Source organism: Anomalospiza imberbis, chromosome 1 (assembly GCF_031753505.1).
Source record: "Anomalospiza imberbis isolate Cuckoo-Finch-1a 21T00152 chromosome 1, ASM3175350v1, whole genome shotgun sequence".
Taxonomy (NCBI): domain Eukaryota; kingdom Metazoa; phylum Chordata; class Aves; order Passeriformes; family Viduidae; genus Anomalospiza; species Anomalospiza imberbis.
The window spans coordinates 12201688-12214139 of NC_089681.1; the positions used below are offsets into that span (position 1 = coordinate 12201688).

Here is a 12452-nt window from a genome sequence, read left to right on the forward strand (position 1 = left end):
CCCAAGTCTCTGTAGTTATGCTGTGACTCGGATCTGTGGTTAGAGGGTTGCACCCCCAGACACAAGTCTCTGGAAACACAGTATGGGATGAGATCACAAAGCCTTTTAAACAAGAGAAAGCTGTTGTTAAGATGTATTTCTTATTCAAGCTTTTTTTAAAATAGCAAGCTCTACTATTTTAATAGACTAAATGTGCAAAAACTAAATCCTTTAAGGGGAATACTGGACCTTTTTAGGAGTATGTTGGGCCCCATTTTAATGTTATTGCTGCTACCACCTCTACCCTTTTACGTGAAGTCAGGGATAGAGAGAGAGGCATCCTGAAACATGGATGAGGGTCTGCCTTGATCAATGGTAACAAGTCACCCTGTATACTTCCTTGGAGTGCCCTCACTGTCTGTCTTAGAGCCTAATAATGAAATACAGTTCAACCAAAAAGCATTTTGAAAACCTCTTACACAATGAAATTAAAATTATGACTCTGCTTTGCCCCACCTTTCCCTAATCCTCATTTCTGCTTCTCTGCTTTACAGGGGTGAACCCCAGTGAACCATGTAGGGGATTGCTTTATTTTTGACAAAACCTGAGCTGTTCCTGTGATCAAAATTGCAGAAATTGGAAAGAGCTGTTTTCCAAAAGGCTCTATAAATAATTGACGTGGGTTCAAAGGCCTTCCCTAAGCTGGAAGGACACCAGTTCAATCCTCACCATTCTTGATGCATAGTATACTGCACTTTTTAGTTGAAAACAAACAAATGTCTTTTTAATATGTTTTCCTTGGATAATTTCAGTTCTGGTCAGAACAGACCTTAAATACAGACAGCAGCATACACAGCTTTGCAGCTGAGGTGCCAGGTGCATTCCAGAGCTCCCGATGGTGCTGCTGCTTCCGTGCAGTGGCTGGAAGTGGCTGGTGGGACAGGAAAGACACCCACTCCCAGCTTCACGGGATAAATAAACAAACCACCCCATGGGATTTGTGTTCGTAGACAGAGAAACGCAGTCAGTGCAGGAAATGCGAGTTCCTCCTTGTCGCAACACGCCAGCCTCCAGCCCAGACATGATCCAGCCTAAGCTGATGAGAGCCCCTCTGGGTCTGCTCATGACTGCAAGCATTCCAGTGCTGTGCTAGGCTGGGACCCAGCCTAGCCTTTCCTTGCCTTCCCAGCACGAGCTGTTTCTTGGTACCATGACCATCACTTCTTCCCCTGGGGTTTGGGGCACCCTCCCCAACTGCCCCTGGGGCACATTTTGTCTATGGGTCTCCCACCAGAAGCTGACCACGGTTTTCCACATCGGTCCTCTCTTAAATTACTTTCTCCCAATCTTTTTATAGCTCTCCGACTAAAGTGGAATTTATTCTTTCCTTTTTTAATACAGCTGGAGGTGTAAATCCAGACAAATATAACTCCTGAGGGGGAATCAACCTGTCCCTGCCACAGCTCAGCAGGGCCTGTGTTACTGCTGGTATATATAAAACAAACAGGAGCCTTTTTAAACCTCTGAAACTGAAGGTTTTTTTTTTTTTTTTTGTTACTTATAGCTAATTAAATGGTTCTCATTCAAAAGCACTGTCTCCTGGTGGTAGGTAGAAACCTACAATCTTACTCTTACCACACTTTCATATTTAAAGCCTCTATTTTTAACCCAATGGTGGGATTCAGGGTTAATGCTCGTTAGATCTGTGTCTAGACAGTTGTGAAAAACAGGAAATAAATTACATTATAGTATGAAAGGAGAATTTAACCTTTTCTCTCCTCACTAACACATGTGACTGAGGAAAATATGTTACAGCAGAATATTTTGGAAAGTTTAAGGAAGTAGAAAAATGAGAAGGAAAAAAAAAATCTGGGTTTCCACAAGGCCTCATGGGAATTATTACACAGAAAATAATGTGCCAGACTCTGCCCTCAGCTACACCAGGGCAGTAATTTGTTTCTTCTGGTCCCTGTGGAAAAATTGCATTTTATTATTCCCTGCTTATGAACATTCAGAAGAAGGAAAAGCCAAGTTAGCCCATTTCACACACATGCATGAGTGCGTGGCAGCTGCAAGAGAGCAGCCACTGCACAGCAGCCTGAGCCAGGCAGAGGTTTGCAACACCCCTGGGCATAACAGCACCTTGCACCCCTTCTCCTCAGGCTGCCTAAGGCCTCACGGTATTTTTGAAATATTTACAATTTTTTTTTTTTTTTTTTTTTTTAATTAGAGGCTGAAAAAATGCAAAATTCCCTTGCTTGGCCCTAGAGGAAGAGCCCAAGGGCTCACTGGCCCCAAGCAGCAGCACAGGGATACCGCTGTGGCTGAGCACGCACAGGGTGAGGCTCCAGCTTTAAAAAATGGCTGTAATGAGCCCAGAGCATGAATTAAGCCTGATCAGTGTGGACAGCAGCCTGCCTGGGAAGAGCTGGAAAGCGGCGGCCGGGCTGCTCTTCACCCACTTATGCCCCCGTTCTCTGGAAAATGGCCGCAGTTCTGACGCACAACACAGCGCGGTCCAAAGCGGCGCCGCAAGCATCGCGCAGAGCGCTCTGAGCGTTCCTCGGCCCCCTCGTGCCCCCAGCGGGGCATGCCCAGGGCTTCTTAACCCTCCGGGACCCCGGACGGCTGCAGAAGCATCAAGCGCCTGCTCCGCTGCATCTGCCTTGGCCCTGCCCGCTTCTCCCCGAGCGCTGCGGGCCGGAACCCTTCTCATCGTGCGCACAGCCTCGCCTCCCTCGCCTGCATCGCTCTGCTGGAGCCAAGTGTTTACGTTCGCTGACATGCTGTCAGCTGGCCACGAACAGGAACATCCCTGCAGCCGAGCAACAAAGCCCTCCCAAGGCTCCTCCGCGCCGCTCAGCCCAGGCTCTGCCGTTCCTGCCCTCCTGGCATCCCCGCTGCCTTTGGAGGCTGCTGAGAGCATGGAGGAAAGGGATTAGTCCTCTCAGGACTATTTGTTTGCTTAGTTTTATCGTGATTTCTTTTAATTTTGAAGGCACATGAACATGCTGTGTACAAATCACTGGAATAATATTGTAGCTAATTTTATGGCGTCTTTAGCACCGTCCAAAGTGGGAACAAAAAAACAAACCAACACAACCAACAAACAACTCTCCCCGCAATGGAGCAATCTAAATAAAGTTCTTTAAGCAATACAATATTTCCCTGTTAGCTGTCAATATTTCCACTGCCAGTTTGTCTTCATAAAGGAACCAAGCTTTGGCACAGCTTATATCAGAAAAAAACAACATCTTTAAGTGTTTCCAAGGGGGTATGGAAGTTAAAATTGCTAGAAGAGCTGTAGAATGTTGGCCTAAGGGTCTCAGAAAGGAAAGAGCCTTGATTTATCCAGATGTACTTGCCCACGTTTGTGCCGGGTAGGGAGGGAGTGGAGCAGGAGGCCTTGCAGCATTTGCAGCAGACCAGGCAGCAGCAGCCAAGGTGTGCATCCTCCTCAAGAAGGGCCAGCTGCTAACGGGAGTGGTGAGCAAATAATTCAGTGTTGCCCATTGCTAATGCCACGGGAAGCTCGGGAGCCAACAGCCACTGCCAAATGTGCTGCTGTGGAAGGAGCTGTCTGTACCTCTGTATCCATGTGCCCGGGGAGGCCCACGGACACGTGCACGCAGATGGACACACACGCACTGAAAGCTGCCTTTTAGAAGTCTTGCTCTGCAGCGTAAGGAAGGTCAATAACTTTCTTGTCAGCAGCATCTTTGCTTGAAGGAGAGGCTTTAGGACATAGCTCATCCTGGGGTGGGGGTTGGGAGGGAGTTTCTGCATTAATCACTAATCTCTCTTCTGGTTTTGTTCATTAGTGTCTTCTGCTTGATGTCAGTGTAACCTGCTTGACAGTCTACTGCTGCCAGAAATGGTGTTTGATTTACAGTAGAGGTGGAAAGCTAAATAGAAGAGGATCCAGGTATTCCAAGGATCCTCATTTTGGTGTCTCTCCATGGCCACACCTGTCACCCGTGAGGTCTCCTGGCACTGGAGACTGATGGAGGAACCCCAAAGCTCTTCTTGCTGGCCAGGATGAGTTGCTGTTGTATCCTCTCAGGCATCTAGGAAGCCACATTTACCTCCAGCCCATCCTCAGGTTACCACATGAGCTGCATGCACTGAGATCTTGCATCCCACTTAATATTTAATCACCCTTTGCCCTCATTTTCTTAGTGGGCAGTGAAACCCTAGCTGTGTGCCCCAGCAGCATGGTATTTTATTACAGAAAACTCAAAACAAAGCTTCCATTTGCTAATCCAGCCATGCCATTGGCTGTAGCACTGCAGCTCCATGGATCGCTCTCCCAGTGGCATTAAGCAGCAGCAAGGAGCAGTTCTGACAGTATTTGGGAGCAGGCTCTTTTCCACTATGCTGGCCAGGCAAATGACCTTACTGTGAGACACAACTATGCCAGCTCAGAGGAGACCAAGTGTCAGTGAAGATGGTGACACCTCTTTTGGACCCCACACGTGTACCTCTGTCACGTGCCAGGCTTCAGACGTCCTCAGCACTGGGCAGTCTCCATGTGTGATTTTTTGCACTCCACGTGCTGAGCCAGGGCATTTGCTTTTTGGATGACCACAAATAATCCCCATTTCTAAGGATGGCTGTAAGCCCAGCAAGCATCCTTGCCAGGTTGGATGGGGGTCTGAGCAACCTGGTCTAGTGGAAGGTGTCCCTCCCACAGAAGGGGGTTGGAATTAGATAATTTAAGGTCCCTTCCAACCCAAACCATTCTATGATTCTGTGATCATGAGTGGGGTGGTAATGTCCTGCAACCTCCACTGTCTGCATTGCCCCTACAGGCAGTGAGCAGAGGGGCCCCCGTGGTCCCTAGCAAGGGCTGGGGACCTGCACCCATGTGGCCAAGACCAGGCTGAGCCACTCCACAGCCCTGCATGTCCACAGCAGTTCAAAGCAGTAAGGCCACAGAGAACATTGGCAGAAAGGTTTCATCAGGCTCTGTGCCTTGGAAAGGGTGCCCCTGCTTACACAGCCCTTGGCACCAGCTCAGAGGAGGCTGGGGCTTTGCCTCAGTGCATGGATCTGACCTCCATGCACCATGAGAGCATGGAAAGTCTGGCAAGCAGGAGATGCTGGGAATGTGAGTGGGTCTTCTTTGCTGGCAACAAAGTCCCTCACTTAGTCTTTCAGATCTCAAAAGCACCTAATCTGGGGTGTTTTATTTAATAATTATCAAATAAGTTAAATGAGAATGACAATTAAGTAAACAATCTACCCTGCAAAGGATCTCTGACAAATATGGCAGGCAGGGCACTGCAAATCTCAGCCTACTGCTGGGAGCAAGGCAGGGGGAGCACCCTGCTGGTGACACCATCAAGGAGAACAGCTGGACCCCACAGCAATGGTTATTTTGCATCTCAGGACCAAGCCTATCGATCTCTGTTTACTGTATGGGAACTCCATGGACAATGCATTTGAAAACAACTCCTGGCCAGACACATACCGTAGCATATTAAAAGGTATTTTTAGTACTTCTAGCAAAGCAGATTGAGCTCTGCTTTTAGCTGTACTAACACAACTCCATGGAGTTTGCTGGCAGCCCTGCATATTCGTACAGAGGTAGCAACTGGTAGAGCTTACTTGACTAAATAGTTGCATTTCCTTCATGCAAGACAAAAACACAAGTGCACATAAATACTGGTGGGATTCCTGACTTACAGTGTGCTGTATTTTCTTCCTAAGAGAGTGACTCTGCCTGAAAAAAGTTTGAATTGCCAAAGAAACAGCGTCACATAGCAAGGAAAAATTACTCTGGATGTCGCCTCCTCGATTTGTGATGACTTTGTTTTTGTACTGGTATAAATATAACTGTGACCATTTCATACAGCAAAGTGCTTTGTGATGAGTACAGTATAAATAGTGGAACTGATTACGCTTGTTATAAACAAGGACTGGCAAGCCTTGCTTCACCCCAGCAGTTAGAATGGTGGAAGCAGCGGGAGCTTTACAGCTAAATGGTTAAAAGCCACAGCGGAACATTTTCTCAGGATGGCTCCAAGCGTGGAGCTGGTGCGCTGCCATTTCAGCAGCCAAGCTCAGACGGGGGAAGCACGCCACCACAATTGCATACTAAAAAGAAGGGAAGGCTGAGATAACTACCATCTTCTTACTGTGTAGGCTGTTTGAAAAAAATAACATATAATGATTCCTGCCTTATTGCAGTGTTTGGGTTCCAGATATAGCCTTGATGGGAAGGCTGGTATGATGCTGAACCAAGCAAAATGAGCATTTCCTGCTTTTAAGTAATATAATGTCAGGAATCCAGCTCACTGGAAACATCCTGCTCATCTTCCAGAGCAGGAAGCAGACATTCGTCACAAGTATCAGGTGAATAATATCACTTCAGTTGGACATCGTGAGTAGCAGTTCACAGCCCAGGTCCTTAATGCTTATTTTTATGACTATAAAATGAAGCTTGGTACACCTCATGCCTAGGAAGTGGCTTAGCTCGCTCAGAAACTCAGGGACTTGCCAGAGGCCTTAGATAACTAAGTAAGATTTGTTTTAACTGCCCTCAGTATCCACGGTATTTCCTACTGTAAGTATAAGGAAACATTGAGGATACTTAAACAACCATATTTGTTTATCTTAGGTCAAACTGAAGAGATTTTCCAGAACCACTACTGCAGCTGCATTTAACTTGCTGAAAGGCTGCATTTGTATAGAGTGCTTCACTTCTGACTCCCTGATCATAAACAAAAAGAGGTGAGCTCCACAGGGAAGTGTGCACAAACCTGGGCAGAGGTCTCTGGACACTCCCTCCTCGGGTGTGCTTCATTAACCTTAGCCGCAACTGGGCCAAGTCCTGCATAAGGAGGAAGCCAGAAGGCAGAAGAAAATCACCAGCATTCTCTCCCTCAAATTTCTGAGAAAGTAATTACCTGAAGAGAGACAGATGTCCAGACAGGTTTCACCTCGAGAGCAGATGAGATTCTGTAAGCCTGAAAATCCTAAGTGTCATAGGGAGGCAAGCCCACCAAAGCTGGAGCCATCTGCTCTGCTGGGTGACGCGTGAAGTGATGCTCTGCAGGTCCTCCCCTCCAGCAGTGCGGCTCATGCCAGGTGTGGGGGACAGCCACCACTTGGGTCAGGGACAGTGTCTCAGTAATGGTTCTGCAAGACACCCAGTGCAAGGTAACTGGGACTACTGAAGGGACATGGTATTTTCACACCTCATTCTTACTCCCTGGTACAGTTTTCTCAAGTTATTTAGTCTACAACCCTTTTTTCCTAAAAAGGTAAGGGAAAAAAATGTGAAAACTGAGAAAATTTGGATCAAACTCATTCTAAAAAGGAAAACCTGACCAACCAGAGATGGCCATTTTACAGTAGAAGCTTGGAGAGCAATGGTGCTTCAGAGCATGCATGAGGCTCTGGCTGGACAATGAGGGTATGAGGAGAGGAGGCCACACATGTCAAAATGCCCTGACCAAGGCTCTCATCCAGGAATTTGATTCATACAAATGCACCCCATTGCCCCTTTGCTTCCTGAATAGCCCAGATCAGATTGCAGCATCCCCAGCTATCTAAATATAAACTGATAGCAAACCAATTGGTCTGACATCCTAAGGTGTCACAGCCCCGTTTTGGTAGGAACTGTGACTGCTGACCAGATCCCCCAAACTGGCACGTGGTGTGATGATGCTGCCATAGAGCCCCTGGTGTGCAGGATGGGCTTGCACTGACATTACAGGCTCAGGCAGTCGAGGGCAATACCTCAGCCTTCAGCCACAACCTTGCAGGATACAAATCACCTCTGCAATGCTGTCAGAATGACTCATTTCTAACTGTAACAGCTACTGGCAGGGCTGAGTGTGCAGGAGATCACCTCTGTCCTTATCCCAACCTGCACATCCCAACCGGCACATCCACTGAATGCTGACTGCTCTCTCTGCTGGCCAACCAAGAAATGGGATTTTCTCAAGACAAACCTGGTCACATACAAGTTTGCAAAAATGCACTGACCAAAACAAATGCATGCCAGAAAAAAAGTGTCTGTTTTTCTAAAGCCACAAACAGCTGAATAAAAGAGGTTATTTATCAAATAAACTACATTCCTAAATAAAAAGCAGCGGCATAGAAGAAAGAAAGGCAGGAGAGATGTGGGTGTTCCATCTCATGTTGCAGCTTACTGCTGCAATGGCCTGCTGGAGATGGGAGGAACCACCTGCAAGATGCCCCCATTATAAGGCTATCAGAGTCTCGCCCTATGATGTCTAGAAATAAAAGGCTTGGAGAACTTCCAGTGATCAACAGAATACAGAAGTTGGGAGACCATGGGATTGTAACTGACCTGAGAACAGGAGGGTTTCTCCTCGCTTTCTTCAATGCCTTACTCAAGGATCGCCTACTCCAAAAAGCCACCACTTAGTGGCTCTAAGCTCATAAAAACTGTAATAACTGGACAATAGAAAGACATCACTATGGAAAAGGACAAGGTAAAGAAGGCTGAATGGGAAAGGGAAGTTAAGATGCACTAGGAAATCATTGTACTGAAAGTGCATAAGCAGCACATCTTTGTCCTGGACACAGTGGGAAAGCATCTGGACACAGTAAAGATTAAAAGTCTCAAGGGCTACAGACAGCATGGAGTATAAGTGAGCACAGGCTGATCCTGTTGTGCCAGTGTACCCCAGACAATCAGCCATCAATGCTTTCCTGTTATTTCCTACCTCTCAGTGGCATGAGCCCGGTTCCCCTGCATCAAGGAGTGAGGCTTTCCCTCAGCACCACTTTGGCTGGGTGGCTGCACTGGCCAGCCTGGAGCTGCACCTGAGAACCAGCAGTTGTTCTCTGCCATACCATGTACCCCACACACATACCTATTTGTGTGTGATTGTGGTATGAACTTGTTTGAATCTTAGCTGTTTAAATACATCGCTGGTCACAGAGCTGACAATTGTCTGGCCTCCTTGCCATCAGATTTACAGTGGAAGTTCTTTGCCTGTACTTCTGCAGGTACATGGCAAAGTGGCTCTCAGCAAACTTTGCTTTTCTGTCTGCAACTTACTGTGGTGGTCAGTGGGGAAACCACACTGGTGGGGCCACCTCATGTATCAAATATGGGTTGACAGCAGAGGTTAAACACAGCAAGTTCCACAAAATAATCAGGACTATGGTTACCTGGAGAAAGGATCAAAGAGGGGCAGGAAGTCACTTAGTCCCTCTGATGGGACACTAGGACTAATCAGCACCAGAAAAGAACTGGTTTCTGATAATTACAGCGAAGTGAGTAGCTTATCTTTGTATTTTGGATCCTAAATGAGCACTTGAAATATTCCTGAATTCCTTCCTTCTGATACCATGCCCACCTGAAAGGCGATGAAATGCCCCCAGACTTGATGGGCTAGAGAGACAGCACCACACTATCACCATCCTCAGCACTGAATTAAATAATTCTCTGGCTTCTACTGATCCCTCTGGAAAGACAACTTTTTACAAGAGCCACACAAAGGTGGTTAATTATAGAAAAGCTATAATCACACACACTGTGCCTACAACTACATGTAAAACTAAGCACCTGTTCAGAATGATTACAGAGAAAAAGGACTAACTCTTCACATTGATTTTTTTTAAACTTGCGTATTCTAAATAATGTTTGTGACTGCTCTTCTTAACAGTCTTGATGCTGAAACTGGACTAAACCAGGCAGACTCTGGTGTCTTGACCCCCACTAAAGGGAGTGTGTCACAGATTTCAGGCACCGGAAACCAGCTGAGGTTAAATCAAATGACATACTCAAGTAGGGATGGATGAGAACCTCATGCTCTGTAACAACATAAAGGGCCTGTTGAGCAATGCACAGGAACTCTGTGTCTATAAGACTCAACCACTTAAAAGGTAAGAAGTGCTTAACACAACCCGTTCATCTGAAACGTGGATCTTTGCATTCTCACTTCTGCTGTGTCTAACCCAGTGCACTGGCAGTTACATGGAGCTGAGCAGGCAAACTGCTGCTGCTCTGCACTGTCACAACCAGCCTTATCATCATTCAGAACCAGTAAGTACCAACATCTTCATTCCCTGAGTGTGCCTGCTACATCAGCATCCTGCTGTTTCATCCAAACAAGGATACATCAGACCTTTTACACAGGAGTATCTGGTTAAATCCAGCTGTCCCCTCTCGGAGGGTTCGTGCACCAGTTTATCAGGAATCCTGAGCTTCATCTCAGTTTCTTCTGGTGACGCTGATTCAGAGTGGCAGAAACTGCAGATCAACTGTTCCTCTCCAGAGGGAAGTGTCCCAACAACCGGCCTCCTAACTAGTCCATACTGGCACTCAAGGAATATGTGTAGTAGCAGCCTGTCTGCACAGGCAACCAACTGTGCTGCGTCTGGCAATAGAGAGTTGAAGTTCCTATATTCAGCAGCCCTTATGATAGAGAAAGAGATGTCTGGATGAAGTGGATCAATCCCACAGTTGTTCAGCTGGCTGTCTCTGCTGTTTATATGCTGAGTAAATTCCCTAAAACTGATGAGAGATACAGTAATACACTACGTATATAACAATAAACCTATGTAACACATACAAGATCCTTATAGGTTTTGATATTTTTCTTTACTTACAAATAAAATGATCCCTTAATACTTAAAATTTTTACTGTGCTTTTCTTCACGGGAATTAAGTGCATCACAAATGTTTATTGTAGTCTCAATCCCAGCAGGTTCCCAAGGCTGGACTGGCTAAAGCCCTGAGCGGTCTGGTCTGAGCTGATTTGAACAGGAGATTGGACCAGCAACTGCCTGACCCTTCTAACCCATGTTCTTCTACCAGTCTGTGAGTCTATGATGTGCTAAGGTATAAAGTAGAACAGGTCCAAAGCTGAGAATGAGATACCTCATTTTAGCCTGTTTCTGCAATTCCATGTTTAGGGCACTCTTCTAAGAAATGTGAGACTGCTCCAAATCCTCAGTCAGCATGATGGCTTTCCTGGGATGCCCTGCAGGGATGCAGCTTCATATCACCTCTAAGGATATGCCACAGCAGAGAACCCTGAACAGGGAGGCTTTCTCACTCCCTTCCCCCCAGCCATATGGCCCTGCTGATTTCCTCACACCAGCAGGAGCAGCTGTCTGACCTCATGGCAGGCCAGCTCAAGGAACCAAAAGGCAGAAAAAAAAAAACCTCAAGAAAACTTCCTGCTTTCTGTCACAATTGCCACAAGGCCAAACAAACACCAAGTGCAAGAAGATGGGAGCAGGTGAGAATGCACAGCCAGCATGAGAAGCAAAAATAGCAACTGCATCTTCCAGGAACTGTCAGCACTAGAACATTTCACTGAAACGGCAGGATTTAATTCTCCCCTCGTACAGCAGAGAAACCTGGATACTTACCTGGTTTTACATAGTGCATGGGAGTTCACAAATGAACTACTAAATCAATTTTCCCTTTACATTTCTGCTAAATAAGGACTAATCAGTAAAGCTAGTAAGGAAGCTGAGATGCACTGTCTGTTTACATATAATTGACAGCAATCACAACATGAAGAAAACCATATCTCACTTTTAAAATGTGACAACATGTAGCAATTTAGGCTAAAATATTCAGTATTTTATGCACATATTTTTCCAAAAGCTTTTTTTTCAGCAGCTCTTTTCAGTTTTGGCACAGTAGCTGGAAAAGCAATATGCTTATGGTGGCATGTCTGCCTTTGATTTGACATTAAAAACCACGTGCATTCTTACATAATTAAAATAAAGGTTTTTATTCAGTTCATGATATTTCTGTCTGGATGTTCTATTTTTCCAAATACCTATTCCATGTACAGAAATGTAAACCATAAATACAGTGTAAGAGCAGCAAAACAAAACACATCCACTCAGAACCAGAAGAACTTTGTTCATTTTACTGTCCTTCCAAGGAATAGCTGTAATCAGTCTGACTGCCAAATCGATGCACAAAGTCTGAAAGGGAGAGCACTGAGCCCCATCCCACTTCAGGATTCATACTGATGAAATCATCCAAATTCATCTTGGAATCTAAAAAAGGAACAGAAGAGGGAAATACTTAAGTTCCTGATGCAGGTTCAGTAGCACAGATATACATCTTTCAAGAAAACATTCCAAACCCCTCTTCAGTAGTTCACTTCACTCCAGCAAGATTCTGCAAATTGTAAGGTGGTACAGAAACATCTATTTCCAGTCTCTGAAACATTGCTTTAGCGCCATTCCCCTCTCTGCCCATGGCAATAATCACATTACAGGATCAGTTAGCATCCAGTAAGGCACTAGAAACTAGCATGTGTGGGTAAGATTTTTCCCTACAACAGCAGCCTAGAAGGGTCGAGTAGTGTCAGAGCACTGGAGTGCAAATAACAACTAACACAGGGAAGAGCAATGCAGTCTTCCTGCATTCACACAAATGGGTTGACTTAAAAGCAGGGGAAATATTATTCACCCATTTAAGTTCTGAACCAAAGTCAACAGAGTCAACTTTTGCACTG

At 45.8% G+C, this 12452-nt stretch overlaps 2 protein-coding genes across 5 annotated transcripts in view; one reads left to right on the forward strand and one right to left on the reverse strand.

Moving 5' to 3' along the window:
- Nucleotides 1–12452, forward strand: part of ATAD2 (ATPase family AAA domain containing 2) — a 158523-nt gene that overhangs the window by 104288 nt on the left and 41783 nt on the right. The window lies entirely within an intron of this gene.
- Nucleotides 1–12452, reverse strand: part of NTAQ1 (N-terminal glutamine amidase 1) — a 34357-nt gene that overhangs the window by 10469 nt on the left and 11436 nt on the right. For 3 of the 4 annotated variants that reach the window (XM_068181986.1, XM_068182022.1, XM_068181996.1), the window contains one exon: nt 11696–11988. The exons of the other annotated variant lie outside the window; for it this stretch is intronic. In XM_068181986.1, coding sequence (XP_068038087.1) covers nt 11855–11988 — 134 coding nt within the window. In that variant the 3' untranslated portion in view covers nt 11696–11854. Of the gene's footprint in view, nt 1–11695; nt 11989–12452 lie in introns of those variants that run through there. 4 annotated transcript variants of the gene reach the window in all.